The 23,933-nt window shown below is 44.4% G+C and overlaps 1 protein-coding gene across 2 annotated transcripts in view; it reads right to left on the bottom strand.

Annotated features, from left to right (window-relative positions):
* The window catches only part of MIB2 (MIB E3 ubiquitin protein ligase 2), a 47,078-nt gene extending 32,181 nt beyond the window's left edge, over positions 1-14,897 (bottom strand). For both annotated transcript variants that reach the window (XM_036396211.2, XM_036396213.2), the window contains exons 1-2: positions 14,626-14,897; positions 888-1,211 (exon numbers count right to left, since the gene is read on the bottom strand). In XM_036396211.2, the coding sequence (XP_036252104.1) occupies positions 888-1,134 (247 nt within the window). In that variant the 5' untranslated portion in view covers positions 1,135-1,211; positions 14,626-14,897. The remainder of the gene's footprint in view (positions 1-887; positions 1,212-14,625) is intronic.
* Positions 14,898-23,933: the final 9,036 nt, after the last annotated feature.

Raw genomic sequence — 23,933 nt, 5'->3', positions numbered from 1 at the left:
CTTTGAGATCCACAGGAATTCCAGGGAAAATCAAGATTTTTGAAGCACCCTTCCAGCATTGCAGAGTGCCAAACCCTTCCAGAAAAGGACGTTTGATATCTACAGGAATTCCAGGGAAAATCAAGATTTTAGAAGCACCCTTCCAGCACTGCAGAGTGCCAAATCTGGCACTCTGGTGCCAAAGGTGTCCCAGGTGCCAAAGGCTGTCCCAGCACTTGGGACAGGGACAGGAGGTGGCTGTGCCCCTGCTCCAGCAGAGCCTTTGCACAGAGAGAAACATTACATTAAATTCTTTACACAGACATGCACAAATAAGGTTCTAAATTATTACTGAGTTATTTTTCACACCCCTGGGGCGTGCAAAAAAACCCAGGAACGCCCTGACCACCAACAAACCCCAGCATTGCTGTGCAGGCAGCGAGCAGAGGCTGGCACAGGGGCAGGAATGGCAGGGCCAGGGGCTGTGCCCTTGCCCATGCCCTGCTCCAGCACAGAGAGAAACATGAAATTAAATTCTTTACAAATCACACAGACATGCACAAATAAGGTGCTAAATTATTACTGAGTTATTTGACCACCAACAAACCCCAGCATTGCTGTGCAGGCAGCGAGCAGAGGCTGGCACAGGGGCAGGAATGGCAGGGCCAGGGGCTGTGCCCTTGCCCATGCCCTGCTCCAGCAGAGCCTTTGCACAGAGATAAACATTACATTAAATTCTTTACAAATCACACAGACACGCACAAGTAAGGTTCTAAATTACTGCTGGGTTATTTGGCCACCAACAAACCCCAGCATCGCCGTGCAGGCAGCGAGCAGAGGCTGGCACGGGGGCAGGGGTGCTGGGGGCAGGAATGGCAGCGCCAGGGGCTGTGCCCTGCTGTGCTCACCTATCTGGGCGTTGTCATAGAGCAGCAGGTCGTAGGCGCCCTGGAAGCCCGTGCGGTAGTTGGTCCTGTTGCCCTGATCCCACTGCACCACCACGGTCTTGTCGGGCGTGGTGGGGCTGCCCGCGCGGCCGATCTCCACCACGGTGCCCACGTTGCCCTCGCCGCTGTCCTGGCTGCCCCACTTCCAGTCCACTCCACGGACAACCCTCATCCCCACCTGCATGCTGGCATGGGGGTCCAGGTCCATGGATCTGCACAGCAAACCCTACAAGCGCTCCTGCGCAGGGGTCTCGCAGACGGGCGGGCTCAGCATGGTCAGCACACCTGGGGGAAAGCAACAGCAGGTCAGGGGTGCCGCTCCTCACATCACATCTCCCCCCCGGAATGATCTGCCTGCAAAAAAAGCCTGACTTGCTGAGAGAAGTCTGTTCTACTCGCTGTGAAAAATGTGTATTTTATGAGTGGCTTTTGGCAAATATTCAAATGAATATTATACGTGTTATGTCAGAAAGTGATGCTGTATTAATTTTCTTTAGTAGTGTGCTAAATATAGTTTTAGGTTATAACATAATGTTAAAATAGAAATGATATGTAAGAGACTTTTTTAAAGAAAGGACTTGCACTGAGATAGAAGCCACAGGACACCCAAATCTTTCAGAGAAAGAGAATTTATTGCTCTCTTATACTTCTTCCCACCTCACTCAGTCCTGAAGATGCTGTTAGGATTCAGAGGAAGAAGCTGACACTGACCAGAGAGAATCCTGTGTTTGGATGGAATTTATGCATCACTAATGAGGTGCATGAATATGCAACAGGTTATTGTTTTAGGTTATAACAAAATGTTAAAATAGAAACGATACGTAAGATACTTTTTTAAAAAAAGGACTTGGAGGGAGATAGCAGCCACGGGACACCTGAATCTTTCAGAGAAAGAGAATTTATTGCCCCATTATCAGAAGAAACTTCCTCCTGCCTCACTCAGCCATGAAGACACCATTAGGATTCAGAGGAAGAAGCTGACACTGACCAGAGAGAATCCTGTGTTTGAATGGAATTTATGCATCACTAATGAGATGCATGAATATGCAACAGGTTATTGGTTTAGGTCATAACATAATGTTAAAATAGAAACTGTGCTATGTAAGATATTTTTTTCTAAAGAAAGGACTCACAGTGAGATAGCAGCCACAGGACACCTGAATCTTTCAGAGAAAAAGAATTTTTTGCTCCATTATTAGAAGAAACTTCCTCCTGCCTCACTCAGCCATGAAGATGCCCTCAAGATTAAGAGGAAAAAGCTGACACTGCCCAGACAGAATCCTGTATTTAAATGGGATTTATGCATCATGTATGAAGTGTATGAATATGCAACAGGCTGTTGCTTTTAAGGGTTAATCCTCTGTTAATGTGGGTCCTTTTTCAGGCTTATTTTGCTCAGAAAAAGGTACCTGGATGTCTGTAACTCTTTGTTTTTATTGTCTCACGTTATCCTAATCCAAATTGTCCAAACTATTATTACTCTAATTATATTGCTATTTTTACAACCATTTTATTATTACTAAACTTTGAAAATTTTAAAAACAATTGATTGGCGTTTTTCACATTCACAAATGGGATTCTCACAGCTTTAGCAGTGATGGGAGTGATATAAAAACTAACCAGGCTTCCAAGGCTCATCAGCATCTCCAATAATATCCAAAAACAACTTCCAGAGAGCTGTGCTTGAGGGAAGACAACTGGGCAAGGAGTCTACAAACTTTGAAAATTTTAAAAACAATTGATTCCCGTTTTTCACATTCACAAATGGGATTCTCACAGCTTAAGCATTGATGGGAGTGATATAAAAACTAACCAGGCTTCCAAGGCTCATCAGCATCTCCAATAATATCCAAAAACAACTTCCAGAGAGCTGAGTATGAGGGAAGAGAACTGGGCAAGGAGTCAACAAAATTCCAGTGCCAGCCCTTGATTCCAAACTCAAGAATAAGCACAGAGACACAACAGCAGCGGAACAAACAAGCACAGCAAATAAAATCGAAAGAAATGAGCAAGAAAGCACCAGCAGCAGGATTTTAGCAATAAAAGTGAATTTCAGTCAATTTTTCAGGAAGTCTCCTCACATGCATCTCATCTTTTTACAGCACTGTCAAGTTTCACTTGCCCTTCAAGTCAGTTTTGGTTTTGATTTGAGGACACGGGAAGTTTAAAAATTTGAAAAAAGCATTTGCCTGTCTGCCTGCCCAAGTAAGGGCAGTGCTTCAAAACCATGGTGAATGTCCGAATAATTTCAGTCCTTTCCTGTTATTTACCCACGAGCTAGAGCAGGAACAGGGCAGGGCTGCTCCACCTGCACTAAACCCAGCAGATTTAGGGCTGGGATCAGTCAGGCAGGGCCAGCCTTCCCAAGTGTTGCCATGACAATGAGGTGAACACCACACAGACGCAGCACATCCTCAATTCTGAATTAAATCAGATTCTTAAACCAAGCAGATTCTCAAATCCTTGTTTCTCTCTTTACCAGCACAAGACAGAGAAGAGGAATGTGGCTTTCAATATGCAGAGCTTGGGAAAATCTCCTGTAGCATCCTTGGGTATCACTGGATCTTCCTCCTGAGCTACCCACAACACCCAGATTTTCTCAAAAATTGGAAAAAAAGGCCCAAGAGGCTGCCAAGGGATGAAAATGGCACAAGCAGAGCTGCCCCAGTGCCAGGACACAGAGGGTGGGGAGCTGCTCCAGCTGAGGGGATGAGCGCAGCCCCAGCAGCAGCTCTGGGCCCTGGGATGTGCTGCCAACGCTGCCACCCACCAACAGAAACATCTGAAACCACCAAACCCTAAAAATAAACCCATCCTCCAGCCAAACATCCCCTTTTGAATGCATGGAGGAGTGGTTTGATGCAAAACCACCACCACCAAAAAAAAAAAAAGATGCACGAAAAAATGATCTGTGCTCAGCCTCAGCATCTCTGCAGCTTCAGCCTGCCCCTGTCCTCACTGCTGTGACACCCAAACACCTGGCACAGCAGGACAGCATCAAAGCCAGCTGTCCTTGTGAACTCCACATCATTCTTTTCACTCCACATCCAGATCTTTCATCTGTTTTTGTGGGGGTGGATGTGGCACTGCTGAGCTGGGGGTGCACCGGTGTGCGCTGTCTTTGTGAGAGCGGGAATTAGCCAAGAATATCCTTTGTGCCCCAAAAAGAGCAGGATTTATCAAAGAATATCCTTTGTGGCAGGAATTATCAAAGAATATCCACTGTGCCCCACAAAGATCAGGAATTATCCAAGAATATCCATTGTGCCCCACAAAGATCAGGAATTATCAAAGAATATCCATTGTGGCAGGAATTATCAAAGGATATCCACTGTGCCCCACAAAGATCAGGATTTATCTAAGAATATCCATTGTACACCACAAAGATCAGGAATTATCCAAGAATATCCATTGTACACCACAAAGATCAGGAATTATCCAAGAATATCCATTGTACACCACAAAGATCAGGAATTATCCAAGAATATCCTTTGTGCCCCACAAAGACCAGGAATTATCCAAGAATATCCATTGTGCCCCATGAAGAGCAGGATTTACCAAAGAATATCCATTGTGCCCCACAAAGAGCAGGAATTACCCAAGAATATCCTTTGTGTCAGGAATTATCCAAGAATATCCTTTGTGCCCCACAAAGATCAGGAATTATCCAAGAATATCCACTGTACACCACAAAGATCAGGATTTATCCAAGAATATCCATTGTACACCACAAAGATCAGGATTTATCCAAGAATATCCTTTGTGCCCCACGAAGAGCAGGATTTACCAAAGAATATCCATTGTGCCCCAAAAAGAGCAGGAATTATCAAAGAATATCCTTTGTGTCAGGAATTATCCAAGAATATCCTTTGTGCCCCATAAAGATCAGGAATTATCCAAGAATATCCATTGTACACCACAAAGAGCAAGATTTACCAAAGAATATCCTTTGTGCCCCACAAAGAGCAGGAATTACCCAAGAATATCCTTAATAAACCCACACTTCCCTGTGCACTTTTCCCACAGCTTTTGGATGCTGCTGGGGCTCAGCTGCGCTCCTGTGACGCTGAAATCCTTCAAAGGAGCTGTCAGTGCTGCAAAAAGCAGCAGCAGCCCTTGCTGGTGCCCTGAGGATGCCTTCCTAACCTGAATATTCCATTTTCCACACAAGTGCATCCTGCACTCCCATCTCCTCTCCTCAGGGCAGATGCAGAACAGGAGGAAAAGGCTGCTCAAAATCTCAGCATTATCGACTTCCCTGAGTGGAAATGTTTCACTCACTGAAGCAAATATTCTCCTCCCTTGATGCTGCCTGGGCTGTAATTATATAATTATATTCCAGGTAGAGCTGACAGAAAGAATTCAGCAAGAAAACATCGGTTTCCCATGGGAATTTCAAGTAACCATGAAGGAATAATCCAGATTTCTGAATCCTCATCTAACATTCTGACCTTGCCTGCTGTGACACGGGAAAGAGCAGCCTCTCACTTTTAGGAAATCCCACTAAAAGTTAATTGGAAAAAAAAGGGAAATACTCCAGCTTTCAGCCCACAGAAATTTTAGCTGCAGTAATTGTGGCAACTTTCTGCCAATATTTCAATATTTCAGCCCAATTTCCACCTGGTGGGAGGCAAAGGTTGCTGCTGGTGTGGCCTCACAGCAAACAGAAGCCAGTGCTGGAAGCAGCTGACAAAAATCAGTGCCTGGTGATCACATTATTTGAACAGCATGGTAAACAGAGGACATCTTTAAAAGAAAAATTTAAAAAAAAAAAAGGAAAAAAAAAGAGCTTTTTTCTTCCCTTTACACATATTTTACAGTTTGAATTGTCTTGAGGTGAATTGCTCCACGTTAGAGAGATTTGCCCATGCAGGAGATGCTTCCTCAGGTCATTTCAAACCACACATTTCCCCAAAATTCCCAATTTCCCCAACTGATCAGCGCCCAAATCAGGCAGAATTACACTGAGCATTTGAAAATAACACCACTGTCCACTTCTTACTCTTTTCATTCTCTTTGACTCTTCCAGTGCCATTAAATAAAGTCTTATGAGGCCATTGGAAGTGCAGATTAATCAGCTACCACCACTGTAAAGCTTCAAGACTTAATTTTGCATATCCTCAAAAATATCAACATGATTTTGGTGTCCTGGCTGAATTAACCAGCTCCTATTGAATTAGAAACTGCTGGGTTTTAGCACTTTTTCCACTATTTCAGGACTTAATTTTGCATATCCTCACATCAAAAATATCAACATAACTTTGGTGTCCTGGCTGAATTAACCAGCTCCTATTGAATTAAAAACTGCTGGGTTTTAGCACTTTTTCCACTATTTCAGGACTTAATTTTGCATATCCTCTCATCAAAAATATCAACATAACTTTGGTGTCCTGGCTGAATTAACCAGCTCCTATTGAATTAAAAACTGCTGGGTTTTAGCACTTTTTCCACTATTTCAGGACTTAATTTTGCATGTCCTCACATCAAAAATATCAACATAACTTTGGTGTCCTGGATGAATTAACCAGCTCCTATTGCATTAAAATCTGCTGGGTTTTAGCACTTTCCCCAGTACTCCTGTGAGTATTTCCCTACAGAATTAAGGCTCAGCAGGGTTCTCCCCCTTTCCTGACACAAATTTCACAGCTCAATGCACCATCAATTATTGTTCCCTACCTGCAAGGCAGAAATAAACCCTTTTGTGTGCTTTAATAATAACACAACCAGCATCAAATACCTCTGCTCAAGGCTTACAGCTGCTAAGTTTATTACCCAGGTTAGCATTCATGCCAAAAACCTGAAATTCACACAAGCACACTTGCCATTAGATGGAAATAGAGCAGAAAAGCAGCAAAACACACAGAAAATCAATATTTTTGACCCACCCTGCAGCAGAGAAGCTGGGGCTGCCCCATCCCTGGAAGTGTCCAAGGCCAGGTTGGACAGGGTTTGGAGCAGGAAATTAGGATGGGCTTTAATGTCCCTTCCAGCCTGGAATTGCAGGAGATTCCCCTGCAAAACCTCAAGGACACTTTTCTTCCCTTTTCCTTGTGCAGTCAGGAATTTTGTTTGGTCCAAAATTGTGCAAAATGGCATCACTGGCACAGGGGAGGGAGGGAGGGAGGCAGAGAGGAGCAGATGCTGCTTTTGTGGCTAAAATACCAACAGCAGATAAATGAAGCCATTTTAATGATAAAATCAGTCTGAGATGAAATAATAAAAAAAAAAAATCAAATATGGGGCAGCTGCCAGTGGTGACACCAATCAATAAAAAAAAAAAAAAAAAAAGAAAATCCTGAGTGAGGTGAAATAATTTCCAGGGCCCAAACCTCACGTGCTCCCAGAGTATATTTAACTGTATGACATAAACAGAATAAAGCAGGTGATTAATGGGCCTCTGCTCAGGGATTAATATCTTGTCATTCCAGCAGGAGAGCAGGCACAGGCACATCCTGAAACACAAGGGAGGAAATGCTAAAAATAACCAGCCAGGCTCAGTCCCCACCGAGCATTTTATCTCTGCAATCAACACTTGGCCTTTACACAAATGCCAGCCCATTGATCTGTTCTGCCCAAACTGAATTTTCCATTTCATTTTTACACCGGCACTGAGTTGTTTCTTTCCCTTTCAGTAATATTTGAGTGGTGCTCACTCTGTTTTTTTCAGCTATTTCTTCACCTTGTTAGAGGGTGTAGGTCTAAAGGAAGCACCAGTAATTCATTAATTTCACCTTGTAAATTTATTAATTTCACTTTGTTAAAGGATGCAGGTCTAAAGGAAGCACCAGTACATTTAATATTCAGGAGCTCTGTGCAAACTCCTCATTCCAGCATTCTGGTTTCCTAAAAAATGGATATAAACCTGTAAATTCATTAATTTCACCTTGTAAATTTATTAATTTCACTTTGTTAAAGGATGCAGGTCTAAAGGAAGCACCAGTAAATTTAATATTCACAGCTTTGTGCAAACTCCTCATTCCAGCATTCTGGTTTCCTAAAAAATGGATATAAACCTGTAAATTTAATAATTTCACCTTGTTAAAGGATTGTAGGTCTAAAGGAAGCACCAGTACATTTAATATTCAGGAGCTTTGTGCAAAATCCTCATTTCAGCATTCCGGTTTCCTAAAAAATGGACATCAACCTCGGAATAAATGATCTAAATAAATTATTTCCCACCTAAAGGTGGAAGAAGTTAGAGAGAACTTACACGTCCTGAATGTTGGGTTCATTGTGTGTGAGTATGGCAGGACCTAAAGGCTGCAGTGGACACAAAACCTGCACTGAGCTGGCCTTGAACCTTCAATTTAACTCAGATTCACCCCCCTGTGCTGACCACAGGCACAGAAAAGCGAACCTGCTCCAAAAAATGTTAACACTGATCTGCACTAAACCCAAAGTGGCTTTGCCACTGAGAGCTGTGGATCAAAAAGGGCTTTTTGTGAGCAGCGAGCACCAGAATTAATTAAACAGAAAGCGACAGTGATCAGCCAGGAGCAAAGACACAGCGCAGTGTTTTTCATGAATCAGCTCCCTGCTAAGCGCAGGACTAAAGCATGGAATGAATCTGGATTGCACAATGGTCAATATTTGCTTTAAAACACTGAAATGCAAACAGCGCCTTTAGGAAACGCCAGCAGAAACCATAAATAAGCAGCAGAAGCTGTGGCACAGCACTGGGCACTGGGCTTGGCTGGGATTCCTCCATTTCCTTCACTGCTCTGGGTTTGTGACCAAACCAGGGCTGACAGGGGGGTTAAACCGGGCCTGAACAATCCAAACCTTCCCTGGTTCTCCCACTGAGGCTGAGGGTGCACAGGAATCTGGGAGGGAGCACCCTGAGGTGCTCAGCAATAAAAAATGGCAGAAGAAATAGGAAAGGAGAATGTTTGGAGTCTCTTTGTCTCTCCAAATAATCCTTGCACCTGAGGAATTCCTGAATTTCACCCTTCCAGTCCTGTTCCCTGCCTGCCAGGGTTAACCCACCCCACACAGCAAAGTGGAATATCCTCTGCCAGCTCAGGGATGCTCAAATTTCACATTTCCACATCAATCAAACAATCAATCAAACCCCACAAAAGCACAAGTTCCCTCCACCAGCTCCTGCTCCACAGGAGAATTTCAGGCTCCAAATTCAGGCTGATTTCAGGCTGAGATCAGTGCTCGTGCGGCCAGTGGAGAATTAAAAGTGATTTCAAGTGAAAGATCACACAGGGAGCACCCTGAGGTGCTCAGCAATAAAAAATGGGGGAAGAAATAGGAAAGGGGAATGTTTGGAGTCTCTTTGTCTCTCCAAATAATCCCTACACCTGAGGAATTCCTGAATTCCACCTTTCCAGTCCTGTTCCCTGCCCCACTGGAGCTGCCTGCCAGGGTTATTCCACCTTTCTGTGTGGGGTGGGTTATCTCCTGCCAGCTCAGGGATGCTCAAATTTCACATTTTCACATCAAACCCCACAAAAGCACAAGTTCCCTCCACCAGCTCCTGCTCCACAGGAAAACTTCAGGCTCCCAAATTGCTGAGATCAGTGCTCGTGTGGCCAGTGGAGAATTAAAAGTGATTACAAGTGCAAGTTCACACTGGGCATCTCGTGGATCTCTCTTATTACATCCCATGAGATAATTGCTCATCGCTCATGATGAAATTTCCTTCTGGCTTTTGATGAACTGTGTTCTTTCCAGGAGGGAGGAAAAACAGCTCCAGCCCTTTGCTTTAATTGGAGCTGACAGTTTGCAGATTTGAGCCTGGAGCCTTGAAAAAGCTCAGCAGCTGATGAGAATCCACTTTTTCCTCAATAGCAGATCTCTTGAGTTAAATTTATATTGCTTTTCAATAAAAACAAATACTCCCTGCCCACACACCAAACCACTAGGTAATGTTGTTTAAGGAAAAAAAACCCAATTATTTGCTAAATTGCAATGAAGATCCTTGCATAGAAAAAAAAAAAAAAGGGAGAATGGTATTTAGACTTTTCCATGGAAGATCTCTGTGGAAAAGAAACAAAAACTCAATATTATTGCATTGAGTGATTCTTCTGCATTGAATCCACTTTTTCCTCAATAGCAGATCTCTTGAGTTAAATTTATATTGCTTTTCAATAAAAACAAATACTCCCTGCCGACACACACACAACCACTAGGTAATGTTGTTTAAGGGAAAAACCCAATTATTTGCTAAGTTTAAATGAAGATCTGTGCACAGAAAAAAAAAGGGAGAATGGTATTTAGACTTTTCCATGGAAGATCTCTGTAGAAAAGAAACAAAAACTCAATATTATTGCATTGAGTGATTCTTCTGCATTTCCTGCCAGGAATCACCATCACTTTTCTAGCCCTTGGCACTAAGAGGTCAACAATCAACCACCTGCATCCTTCTTTCTGTGCCCAGAACAGTGACAAAGCCACAATATTAAAAAGAAAAAAAACAAAACAAAACAAAACAAAAACAGTTTAATAAAGTCAAAGACAACCACCCAGGGCAGCTGGAAAATCTCCAGTGCTGTAAGAAGAAGCTCACAGATCCATCAGGAAGGGTTTCAGTGCTCTTTATCATGCCCTGGGGAGAAGGATGGACTAGGTGGCCTCAGCAAAATCCCTTCCAGAACTATTTTCAATCATCTAGAAATAGAGGATCAGACAGAAACATATTCCAACAGTGAGAAATCTGTCTTGGCAGAGGATTTCAGCTGTGCTCTTCCTTGACATTGCTCTGCTGTATTTCTCAGAGGCAAGACCATCTGGCCCAGAGCTGATGGTGTGGAGCCCTGCTAAAGCTCAGGTCTGCATCTCCCTCACACCAGCTATCAACTCCTATTTACCACTAAAACCTGAGTTCAAGCATTTAAAAGTTCACAAATCCCCAGTCTAATGACATGATTGCCTTGCCTGTCCATAAAGTCAGGCAGTGTCCCCCCAAAGCCATTCAAAAATCGAAATCCTGATTTACTGCAACAGTGAAAAAATCAAGGGGAATTAAGTCTGATGTCCTGAGGGTTGAACAGTGGGGCTGAGGGAACACAGAGCTGTGGCTCACAGACACTGGGACCCTCAGCACTGGTGGCACAAAGGGATTATTAACAAATCCTCTGAGTCAGGAACACAATTTTTCCTCCTCCTCCAATTTTTCCAAACGAAAAGCAGCTCCTTCAGCCTGGCATGAGGGAGCTGGAGCATAAAACCTGCTGGATCCCTGATGAGCCTTGAGAGCTCATCCTACCAACTTGAGATTCCCCTTCAGGCTCCCAGAAGGGTCAGCACTGCACTCCTGCCTGCTTTCAGCCTGCAACTTGCCCTTTGTGTGCTCTGAAAGCAGATCAGGAGCTTTCAATCTAATCTCTGCTGACATGCCTCTGGCCAGGCAGCCGTGTGGGAGCAGAGCAAAGTGAGGGGGAGCTCCTGCTTCCTTGCTCAGTAAGGTTTGAGGGGCAGCATGTCCATCAGTTCACCTCCAGGCCCGTGCATTTCACAAATCCAAACGTTTTCTTTTGTGCTGGAGAATCCAAGAGCACCCTGCGGATGGGAAATGCAGCCTGAGGGTTGGTGGCAGAGCCAGGAACAAAGCTCATCCCAACTCCCAAGTTCTGCTCTCCACGGCCTGGTCACAGGAAAAGAAGGAAGTTTCAAGCCCTAAATCCCTTGGGATTCCATCAGGGAACGTGGCTCAAGGTCTAGGATCAATCAGCTGAATATTCTGCCAGCACATCAGTGGAACTTCGCTGATTTCATATTCCAAACTGAATTCTGGAGGATTTTTTTCTGCGTTCTTGGAAATTTCAAACACTAGTACAGAGGGAAAAGAAATACTTAAATTCTGCAAGTCACCCAAGAAACCACAGACTGCACTTTCTCTTTGTTTAAGGAGAATTCAATGATCTCTCTCCCATCAGAGCTCCCAAGGAGAGTGCATGGAAAGGTGAGAGAACACTGCATTACAACTCTGGCCCCTCCAAAAACGCCCTTGACAAGCCATGAATTAGAATCCCTGAAAAACAGCCAACACTCCAACAGGACTCTCCCTTCTCTCCCTGGAAAACAGGAACTGAAGGGAAAGGGCAGGACCAGAGCTGCCATTCAGCAGAACCCTGAATCCTGCCTGAGCCCGGGAGCACTTCTAGAGCAGGGATGATGAGCAAGGCAAACGGATTTGATGGGAACACGCAGGGACAACACGACCTCAAAGCCCTCAGCTCCAGAGAAAGCACCAGGACCAGCCTCTGTGAGCAGCAAAATCAAACCTGCACAAGCACCAGGCAGGGGATGAGCCCGTTTCCGAGGCAGCAGAGCATTCTGTGCTCCTGGAGCCACCCACTTCCACATCAAGGCAGCTGAAAAAGCCATGGACATCCCTCTTCCCAAGAAAAAGGGAAGGAGACAACTGCAACCACCACACTTACAGCACTCCCACGGTTTTTTTGCAGTTTCCCAGACGTTTGACAAAGTTTCAGTGGAAAAGGCATCCCAGTTCTTCCAAACAATCCCAGCAGTGCCCATTGCAGACCAAAGCAGGAGAATAACAGATTCTTCATGCACGAATTTGGCACAGGATTTTCGCAGCCACAGAGCTCCAAACATGCACTCAAAATAAATGTCAAAACATATGATGCTGTACAGCAAAATCAGAATAAGCAGAGAATTGTGCTGAGCCAAGTATCACACAAATATGAAGCTCCTTCTGATGGCAGTGACTCACAGAGCTGTGCAAAGAGGAAGGCATGGGAAACACAATCACCTTTGTGAAGCCTAAAAAGGAAATAACTCTTCAATAAAACAGAGCCTGTGGTGATGCTGTTAAATGACAGTCTGTTAATAATGCTGCAGGCACCCTAAAGAACTCCTGCCCTTCCAGCACAGAATTAAATCAGTCTGGAAAAACAGGCACAAGGTACTGAGGATACACCAGTGGTAGAGCTGAGAGTACACAGAGTTACCCAACTACTGCCCTGTAAGTCAAAAAAAGAATTTTTCAAAGGAACCACCATGTGCCCAAAAGATGTCACCTGCTCCAGATACAAACCTGGACACCTACAACTCAGAGCAGAAAGCAAAGCTCAAAGCAGGGCAAGAACCTCTCCAGCTCTGCCAAGGCTGCGGAAGCTTCCCCTTTCACATCTCCATTATCTATTTGTCACACAGCATCATTCCCACCATAAAAATGGGGGATGTGGGTTATTTACAGCGGCTGCATCCCTTGACAATTCACTCCTCCAGATCCTGAAACCATGAATGAAAAACTCAACAGGTTATCAAGCACGGAGGAAGGTCCTAGAAGGACAAACAACTGCATCATTCTTCATAGCAAACAGTTTCAGGAAAGCAGGGAGTTGCTAAACAGAGCAGAAATAAAAATGGTATCTCATTTGAGCCAAATACACTCCTCCTATAGCAACAGAGGAGTGCAGAGGATGTCATGAGGCTCTTAGCCAAAAAGAGAGAAGGTTCAGCATTAAAGCCAAGCTCAAGTGACCTCCATGAAGGTGAGCCAGGGCTCACTTGCTTCCCAGCGAGGTAGAAATCAGAATTTGTGACATTCAGAAAGTAATTCTGCAGCTGAGCACGGGCAGTGAAATGAGAGCAAACACCTCCAGTGCCTCCAGCGCAGCTGCACCAACTTCTCTGGGTTTATTCTGGGTTTAGTCTGGCCTCCATCCAGGCAGACTGGAAACACAGAAACACGGGAGAGAAAAAGCCACACGTGCCTCAGCTCCGAGCTTCCTTCCCCACACGCTCCAGGGAAAATGAAATAAATTCCCGGCAGGAATGAGCGCTCCCCGCTCAGGCAGCCAGGCCTCACCTGCGGGACCTGTCGGGAACAGGACGGAGCTCACACCCGCCAGGGAAACACCGACAGGGCTGGAGCACAGCGGGGCCGCTGCGGCCCCAGGCCCGGCTACAGGGGCCGGAACCACCCGGGCTAAAGCAGCCTCAATCCCGGCTAAAACTGCTGGAACCACCCGGGCTAAAGCAGCCCCAGTCCCAGCTAAAGGTGCCGGAACCACCCGGGCTACAGCGGCCAGAACCACCCGGGATAAACTGGCCTCAATCCCGGCTAAAGGTCCTGGAACCAACCCGGCTAAAGGTGCCGGAACCACCCGGCAAAAGCGGCCAGAACCACCCGGGCTAAAGGGGCCTCAATCCCGGCTAAAGGTGCCGGAACCACCCGGGCTAAAGTGGCCTCAATCCCGGCTAAAGGTGCCGGAACCAGCCGGGATACAGTGGCCAGAACCACCCGGGCTAAAGCGGCCTCAATCCCGGCTAAAGGTCCTGGAACCAACCCAGCTAAAGGGGCTAGAACCACCCGGGCTAAACGTGCGGGAACCAACCCGGCTAAAGCTGACAGAACTACCCCGGCTAAAGCGGCCTCAATCCCGGTTGACAGGGCTACAAGCATGCTGGTAAAGGCGCCTTAATCCCGGCTACAGCTGCCAGAACCACCCGGGTTAAAGGGGCCAGAACCGCCCCGGTAAAGGGGCCTTAATCCCGGCTACAGCTATCAGAAGCACTCGGGTTAAAGGGGCCAGAACCACCCCGGTAAAGGGGCCCCAATCCCGGCTAAAGCTGCCCGAACCATCCAGGCTAAAGGGGCCAGAACCACCCCAACAGAGGGGCCAGAATCACGCCGGCTAAAGACACCAGAACCACCCCGGTCCCTTCCAGCTGCCCCATCCCGAGGAGAACACCCCGGGGAAAGCCAGGCACGTACCTCAGCGCCAAGGCAGAGCCGAGGATCCCCAGAGCCACAAGCCCAGCGCTGCGCTCGCCGCCGTCCCTCCTCCATGCCCACAGCGGCGCCCGGGCGGGCGGAGAACGCGGGTGAAGCTGGGCACCGGGGCTGGGATCCGCCCTTATGCCGGTACCTCCCGGTGTGGCTGTGGCCCCTGAGCCGGGCCGTGTCCCCGGAGCCGGGCCGTGTCCCCGCGGCCGCCGCGTCCCCGCGGTGCTGCTGCCGCAGCCGCAGCTCGGCCCCGGGGCCGCCCCGCCTGCGCTCCCGCGGGCAGCCGGGAGCCGTAGTTCCGCTCCGGGCGCTCCGACTACAACTCCCGGGAGCCCGCAGGGAGCCCGAGGGGAGCCTGAGGGGAGACCCAGGCCCCGCTCGGCTCGGGGGTCAGGGGGAAGGTGCGGGACAGTGCCCGGTTTGCCCGGGCGGAGCGGCCGCGCAGCCCAAGGGAGGGGATGAGGGAGGGATGCTCGTGGGTTGCGTGTTTGGGGTGTTTAGGATCGCTCAGTCCAACAAGTGCTTGGTTTAGCAGGATTGGTTGTTAAAAGAGTGGGTTTAGGTTGGATATTGGGGGGGGATTCTGCCCTGTGAAGGGGGTGAGGCACTGGGAGAGGTCGCTCAGGGGAGGTGTAGATCACCCGTCCCTGGAATGCCAGGGCTTGGAGCAAGCTGGGATAGTGGAAGGTGTCCCTGCCCATGGCAGGGGGTGGAATGAGGTGATCTTCAAGGTCTTCTTCCAACCCAAACTGTTCTGTGATTCCATGAAGGGAATTGATGCTTTTGTTCAGCAGGTGGGCTTTGAACTCCTCCTCCTGTCCCAGCCTTGTGCCTGGAATGAGATCGTGGGTGACGGAAGGGCCACCAGAGGTGAATTCAAACACCTGGATCATGGAATGGGTTGGGTTGGAGGCAACCTTAAAGATCCCCCAGCTCCACTCCCTGTTGTGGACAGGGACACCTTCCACAAGGCCAGGTTGCTCCATCCAGCCTGGCCTTGAACCTTAAATCATAGGACTACTACTTTTGTAATTACCTTCAGAGGCAATTTAGGAGTTTGTGTCACGTCTGTGATGCTAACAGTGATGACAGCGTTCATGTGACTCTCTCTTGTCAGGTGCAGGACACACAAACTCCGCTGACTTTGCCCTTGATGAGCTCAGAGACACCTAAGTGAGGTAACACCTTGCCAGCATTAATACCCTGCACTCTCCTGTCAGGTAAAGACACACAAACTCTGCTGGCTTTGCCTAAAAACTGGCTAAGTGAGGTAAAACCTTGCCAGCATTATCCTGCACCCTCCTGCCAGTTGAAGACACACAAACTCTGCTAACTGTGCCCCTGATGAGCTCAGAAACACCTTGAAAACTCTGGTTAAGTGAGGTAAAACCTTGCCAGCTTTATCCTGCACTCTCCTGTCAGGTGCAGGACACACAAACTCCGCTGATTTTGCCCCTGCTGAGCTCACAAACACCTAAATGAGGTAAAACCTTGGCAGCTTTAATACCCTGCACTCTCCTGTCAGGTGCAGGACACAAACTCCACTGACTTTGCCCCTGCCGAGCTCAGAGGCACCTTGAAAACTCTGGTTAAATGAGGTAAAACCTTGCCAGCACTAACACCCAGCAGGAATGTGGCAGCAAGGTCACCAAAACCGTCCTTTGTGCCACCCCAGCACCAGCAGAGCACTGAGGGAAGGGGGACATCAGGGCAGCAGCGCTGCCTGGGGCTGCTGCAGGCTGGAGAGAGCAAATTTCTCAGACAGCGTCAGGGCACAGCAGCTGCCACCCTGAGTTTTGTGGCTACAAAGGACCTGTCCAAAACCAAGCTGGTCACTGGCACTTGATGAAAACAGCAGGACTCGGTGTCCCCTGTCCTCTGTGTTGCGTCAAAGGGACGTTGGCCTGGCCAGCTGAGCACACAAACCGGGGAAAAAATGTGAATTTGTGAGGGAATTGATCTGCCTTGGTCCTGACACAGCTGCAGCTCAGGTCAGCCTTTGGCCACAGGGGGAAAGTGAGTGCTGGGGGATGTTTTGGAGTGGGGTCAGTGGTGTTCCCTCCCTCAGCTCGGGTGTTGCCAGGCAGATTTGTGTTAATCTGAATTAAAAAAAAAATAAATCAGAGGCAGGTGAGTGCAGCCAGCTCCAATTGTGAAGATCCGTTCTTGGAGTTTTGGGATCACTCAATGGATACTGAGATCATTCAGGATTTACTGAGATAATTCAGGATTTCCTTTTGAGTTGTGGGATCACTCAGTAGATACTGAGATAATTCAGGACTTAAATTTGAGTTTTGGGTTCACTCAATAAATACTGAGATAATTCAGGACTTAAATTTGAGTTTTGGGATCACTCAGTAGATACTGAGATAATTCAGGACTTAAATTTGAGTTTTGGGTTCACTCAGTAGATACTGAGATAATTCAGGATTTATTTTTGAGTTTTGGGCTCATTCGATAAATATTGAGATAATTCAGGATTTATTTTTGAGTTTTAGGATCACTCAATAAATACTGAGATAATTCAGCATTTATTTTTGAGTTTTGGGATCACTCAGTAGATACTGAGATAATTCAGGTCTTAAATTTGAGTTTTGGGTTCACTCAATAGATACTAAGATAATTTAGCATTTATTTTTGAGTTTTGGGCTCATTCGATAAATACTGAGATCATTCAGGACTTAAATTTGAGTTTTGGGTTCACTCAATAAATACTGAGATAAATAAATAAATTCAGAATTTATTTTTGAGTTTTAGGATCACTCAATAGATACTGAGATAATTCAGCATTTATTTTTGAGTTTTGGGCTCACTCAATAAATACTGAGATCATTCAGGACTTACTGAGATCATTCAGGACTTACTTTTGTTTAGAACTTACTTGTTCCAAACAGGAGCTTGCACAGGAGTTATGTCAGGTTGTTTTTTTTTTTTTTTCCCCAAGCTAATTTCTCTTTAAAAAATAAAAATGAAAAACGTTTTAAGACTAAAAAAAAAAAATCCCTAAAATTCAAGCCTCCTTTGTAGAAAAAAATAAAAATTAAAACCTAAATATATTTAAATTGAAAAGAATTAAAATTCAAGCTAATCTCTCTTTAAGAACAAAATTAAAAATTAAAATTAATTGTTTAAAACAGAAAAAAAAATTCAAGCTACTCTCTCTTTTAAAAATAAAATTAAAAATAAAAATAAAATTGACTGTTTGCAAAGCACTGAATATTGGGGAGAAACCTCTGTTTTTGTGGCCCTATCCTGGTTTTCCAAGGAAATCAGCAGGAATTGCTCTTTGCCCACTGGATGCCGCTGTTCCACAGAAATATTCATGAAATTCCTTCAGCACCTTCTGGCAGCCATGGAAGCCACTCCAGGGTCAGCCAGGATAGGTGGATTTCTTTTAAAAATTTAAATTTTAAAATATTACTATTATTATTATTATTATTATTATTATTATTATTATTATTATTATTATTATTATTAATTGACTTTTTTTTCCCAAAAAGAAATCTCCTTAATATTTTGCATTTTCCACGTGGAAAACTTGGGCCACTTGATCCCTTAGTGATGTTTTTTGAAGGTGAATATTTCATGGGATCAAAATATGTTGGTGTGATAAAAATATATTGGTGATTGAGGGGAAAATAGGCTGCCAAAAATTTTGTGGTTTATGGATCTGTAGATGTATAAAATATCTCTATAAAATAGAAATTATAAAATAATGTATTATGTATAGATATATTAAAATTTATATATAATATATAGTATATTATATATAGTATATAGTATATTATATATAGTATATTATATATTATATATTATATATTATATATTGCATATTGTATATTATGTATTATATTCATATAAAATATATAAAATATAATATGTGTAATAGTTGATATAATATGTATTATATAAAATATAATTTATATTATTATCTATTATAATATATACTAATTTATTGTTATAATGATATATACTAATATACAATAATATAGAACATAGACTATAATAAATATATATTATAACAATTATTGTAGAAATAAATAAAATAATTTAATAGTATATTATAAAATACAAATATATAAAATATATAAATGTATCTATTATAAAATAATAAATAAAAAATATAAAAATCTAATAAAAAATCTATAATAAAAAATAATAAAGTATAAATTAATCCAAGTGCATGTCCTGCAGTGCTGTTTTGCACACTTAATACAGAAAAAAAAAAAAATTGGTTTGGAGAATCCTGTCCTTAAAAGCAGAGCCTGGAAGTGGCAGCAGGAGCCTCTGCTGTTACCTTCAGAGGCAGTGACCTGGATAAAGCAGCAAGGACGGGTCTGCTCCCACTTTTCAGGGAAAAACCAATTTATTTATAGCTCAGAACAAAGCAAAGTGACCTACATCCCTCCAGGGCCCAGCTTTGGGAATTAACTTTGAGGAAATTCAGTTCCACTTTTTATTTTCTCCTCTGAACAGAAATACAGCTTAATAGGATCCGAGCCCAAGGGGGATTCCTCTCTATTCCCTCCCTATTTTTAGCACTGAAAAACAACTGGAAAATGAAGCAAAAAAAGAATAATTAAGGATGGCAGGAGCAGGCAGGGACAGACCCTGAACCTGTGGCAACAATTCTGATTTTTGAGGGGTATTTGGAGTCCCCTCCTTCTCCTCCTCCTGTGGCTGCTCCACACAATATTTAAGGCAGGATCCCTCCAGGGCACAGCATCACTGAAAAATGAGGAAAACTGGATCAGCATCGCTGAAAAATGAGGAAAACTGGATCAGCATCGCTGAAAAATGAGGAAATCTGGATCAGTGTTTCTGTACAGGAGTGTTTGTGTGCAGGAATGTTTCTGTACAAGGAGTGTTTGTGTGCAGGAGGGTTTTTGTACAGGAGGGTTTTTGAGTGTTTTTGTACAGGAATGTTTCTGTACAGGAGTGTTTTTGAGTGTTTGTGTGCAGGAATGTTTCTGTGCAAGGAGTGTTTTGTGCAGGGGAATTGGCTGCGGTGCCTCCAGCCCCAGGATGTGGGAGAGTCACAGATTTTATGGCGCTCCTGCAGATTTTATCTCCCCACACAGCCCCTGGGATCACACAGGGACCAAATCAACAACGTGCATGAGGATCTGTGGGCTGCTCAGGCAGGAAAATGCAGGCAGGTAACAACTCAATAAATCTGATTCTTTTTGTGTTTAGAGGTCTTTCTGTAATTAGCTTGATTGTTGGCCACAGAGAGAATTTTTGACAGGTTAATTTAACAGAACAGGAGCTGATTTCCATTTTTATGGCTTTGTGGTGTTCTCCTTATCAAAATCTTGCTGCTAAAGACATCCACTCCTGCCAGCTGGAGGTGGATCCCTGGAAGGAGGCTGCTGAATCCACCTCAGGAAGATTCCCAGATCCTCTCATCACTTCTGGATTCAGATGTGAACCTCAGACTCCACATCTCCCTGACAAACCCCTTTGGAGCTTGTTCCCATATTCCATGAGCAGAAAAATGCTGAATGGGATTTTCAGGACCCAAACCCTTTGGATCTTGTTCCCATGTTCCATGAGCAGAAAAATGCTGAATGGGGTTTTCAGGACCCAAACCCTTTGGATCTTGTTCCCATGTTCCATGAGCAGGAAAATGCTGAATGGGGATTTTCAGGACCCAAACCCTTGGAATGTGCTCCCATGTTCCATGTGCAGAAAAATGCTGAATGGGGATTTTCAGCACCCAAATGCATGGCTCAGGAAAGTCTGCTCCATTTAAAACCAACAGTGATTAAGCAATGTCTAAAATCTCACCCTCAGTGAGTCCATGGGCACAGTTAACACACAGTGACGAAGCAGAGATGATTTCAGCTCTTGGCTTATGGGGGTTTTAAAACCCAGGCTGAAATCTCCCTGCTGACACCTTCTGTGCAGAAATGCCAGCTTGAGCTGCTCATCAATGATCTTTCCAGCTGGGTGTGTCATGGATATCCGCAGAGATGAGGTCGGACAGAGCAGCCCAGGCGATGACGAGGCCGGCTGATCCCACAGAATGCTGGTGCAGGCGTGAGGGAAAAACACTGCAGGGAGATCATGAGCAATTCTCACCTCCCTGGCACCCTGAGGTGCCACAGAGCAGCAGAACATCCTGGAGGAGGCACCAGAACGGATCTGCTGCCTTCTCCTCCCACCATCGCCTGCTCAGGCTCCAGCCTGATTCATTAACAGCATCCAAATGTTCTTTATTTTCCCCAGAAACCCCCCCCACAACAACAACACAGTGGCAAATGGTGCTTCACCCACAGCAGGGAAAATAATAGAATTGTTTTATTAATTGTAATTTCTGGAGTTCTGCACCTCCAGAATCCTGCCTGGTGTTTTATTGCTTTTTTTAAAGTAAAAACTAACCCAAATCACACAGAATCACACACTGGTCCAGGACTCAAAGGAAGGAAGATTCCCAGTCCAAACTGTAAAAGATGAGGTGGAACTAAAAGGCAAAGATGGAGTTTTTCCCCAGAGGATCTAAGATTCACATGGTGGAGTTTTTTGCACTTGGAGTAAAGAATATTTTTTGAAAGAATAAAGAGTTTCTCTCAGAATATTTTGACTTGGACCTAAGATTCACATGGTGGAAGTTTTTTGCACTGTAAATTCTTGCAGTAAATTTTTTGAAAGAATAAAGAGTTTTTTTTTTTAAAGAATAAAAAGAGTTTTTCTCAGAATACTTTGACTCTGGGAGCTGGTATTTGAAGGTAAATATATATAAGGTATATATTTTAAGGTAAATATATTATTTTAAGGTGAATATATTTACCTTAAAATAATATATTATTATTTTAAGGTAAATATATTTACCTTAAAATAATATATTATTGTTTTAAGGTAAATATATATAAGGTATATATTTTAAGGTAAATATATTATTTTAAGGTGAATATATTTACCTTAAAATAATATATTATTGTTTTAAGGTAAATATAGTATATATAAGGTATATATTTTAAGGTAAATATATTATTTTAAGGTGAATATATTTACCTTAAAGTAATATACTATTATTTGAAGGTAAATATATTATATATAAGGTATATATTTTAAGGTAAATATATTATTTTAAGGTGAATATATTTACCTTAAAATAATATATTATTGTTTTAAGGTAAATATATTATATATAAGGTATATATTTTAAGGTAAATATATTATTTTAAGGTGAATATATTTACCTTAAAGTAATATATTATTATTTGAAGGTAAATATATATAAGGTATATATTTTAAGGTAAATATAGATACCAAATAACTGCCAGAATATCCAGACATTCAGTAACTGTGGATCTCCTTGTGCTCCAGTTTCTATGGAATGCTCACCTAGATGATGAATTTTACCTTGTAACTTTAACAAAACCCCAATGTTTCTGCCTCATTTTGCTCCCCGTTCCCCTTCTCTTGCTCCATGGCCGTGCCCAGGCTTTGCTGGGGGTTCTGGGGTTTCATCTCCTCGGTTTTAGGCACGGCACAGGTGACCCAAAGGACGTCTGCAGGCTCGGGGAAGGGAGCTCAGAGCACTGAGCCAAGTTGTCATCATCGGATGAAAAATAATTCCAGCAACACATCCTGAGAAATGGTCCCATCAGCTCCCCGGGGCTGCCTCCGATGAATTCTAATGAGGAGCTGTCACTTCTTGTTGTGGGAAGACAGGAATGCTCCGGCTCTCCCACCCCTTAACCCTGGAGACGCCGAGGGCCCCAGGAATGGTTCAGTTTTAGGGCATTTTTGCTGCTGGAGGAGATGGATTGGGAATTTCTGTGTGGGGAAGGGCAGCTCCAGGGGGGCCGGTTCCTCTCATGCTCCAGATCCACTTGGAGCACTTTCCACCATTTGTGGCTGGCATTTCTCATCCTCTGGACTCCTGCCTCTGCCTTCTCCTCCCCTGCTCACCCTGTTCCCTCCCACATTTGTGCACTGGGGTTCCCTACAAGGCAGATCCAAACCCCACAAAGCCTTTTAGGGTGGGTGTCCGGCTGTGAAATGTGGCACATTTGTCTGCATCTTTACAAAAATTCAACCCCTAAACAGTGCAGCCTCCTCCCAGCGCAGCCCTTCCATCCATCCATCCATCCATCCATCCATCCATCCATCCATCCATCCATCCATCCATCCATCCATCCATCCATCCATCCATCCATCCATCCATCCACCCCTCTCAGCCACTCGGTTCCTTGACAGAGTTTACATAACCTGGCTGAAAACACCCCCACAGCTGCTTAGATCCTGCTGTGGGACCCAAAGCCCTGATTCAAAGGCTGGGCTGCTTGCACAGATGGTTTAATGCTCACAGTTTGTGCTGCAGGGGGGAAAGTGGCGTTTTCTGTACAGGCACCCCCACCCTGGGCTTTCCCGTGGGAATTGCTTGTTCTGCTCAGATTATTATTTTAAAGCTGTCATCAGATGTGCTCACCCCTGGATTAGAGGGAGCAGAAGGAGATGATCAGATAATCCCTGAGGCACAAAGCGTTTGGAGCTGGGTCTCCAGGGAGCTGGAAATCACCTTTGGTCGATTGGTTTAAGCTCAGGGGTTTCTCCTCCTCTGTATCTTCATCAAAAACACTCATGCAGACCTTTAGAGATGTGGGATTGTTGTAGGGGTTTGTATGAGGAAGAATCCTCTGAATCATTTAAATATGGTAAAACACAAGCATGGAGCCTTTAGCTTTCGCTGGCCTTAAATCTGGTGCAGAAAAATGGAGTTAAATCTAAGCCTGAGTTTATTGCAGGAGTTATTTGTTACAAAAGTAAAGTGCCTGCTCACAGACATTCTGTCAATCAAATCTTTCTCAGATAAGCATTGCCTCATCTAGATTTTAACCTTTTCCAGACTCCTCTATGTCAAAAAGCTCAAAAAATCCCAGCGTTTCTCAGGCAGCACATGAGGAAGTAATTAATGAGTGCAGGAGGGGAACAAAAAGAAAAAAAAAAAGAGAAAAAATAAGAATGTGCTGAATAGAGGCAAAATTGAGACTGAAACCCCTCATCCCATGGGCTGCCTGCTCAGTCCTCAGGATGCAGAAAGGACATTCCAGCTGCTGACAAACAGCCTGGGGAGGTGCTGGAGCATTCAGCAAGCCCCAGAGCTGGGCATTGCTGTAAAGACACGGCTGGGCAGTAAATCTGGTACAGGGGAGTGTCCTGCACTGAATATCTGGGAATAGGAATGAGGTTATCCCTGCTCCTACACACTCAATCCATGGCAGACAAGTGCTGTCATGAACACCCCATCAGTGCTGCTCTGGTGTCCAGAAGGAGCTGCAGTAATC

The sequence above is a fragment of the Molothrus ater genome, chromosome 23, assembly GCF_012460135.2.
Source record: "Molothrus ater isolate BHLD 08-10-18 breed brown headed cowbird chromosome 23, BPBGC_Mater_1.1, whole genome shotgun sequence".
NCBI lineage: Eukaryota > Metazoa > Chordata > Aves > Passeriformes > Icteridae > Molothrus > Molothrus ater.
The sequence above is the reverse complement of the archived record's forward strand: the minus strand, read 5'-3'. Positions and strand labels throughout refer to the sequence as shown.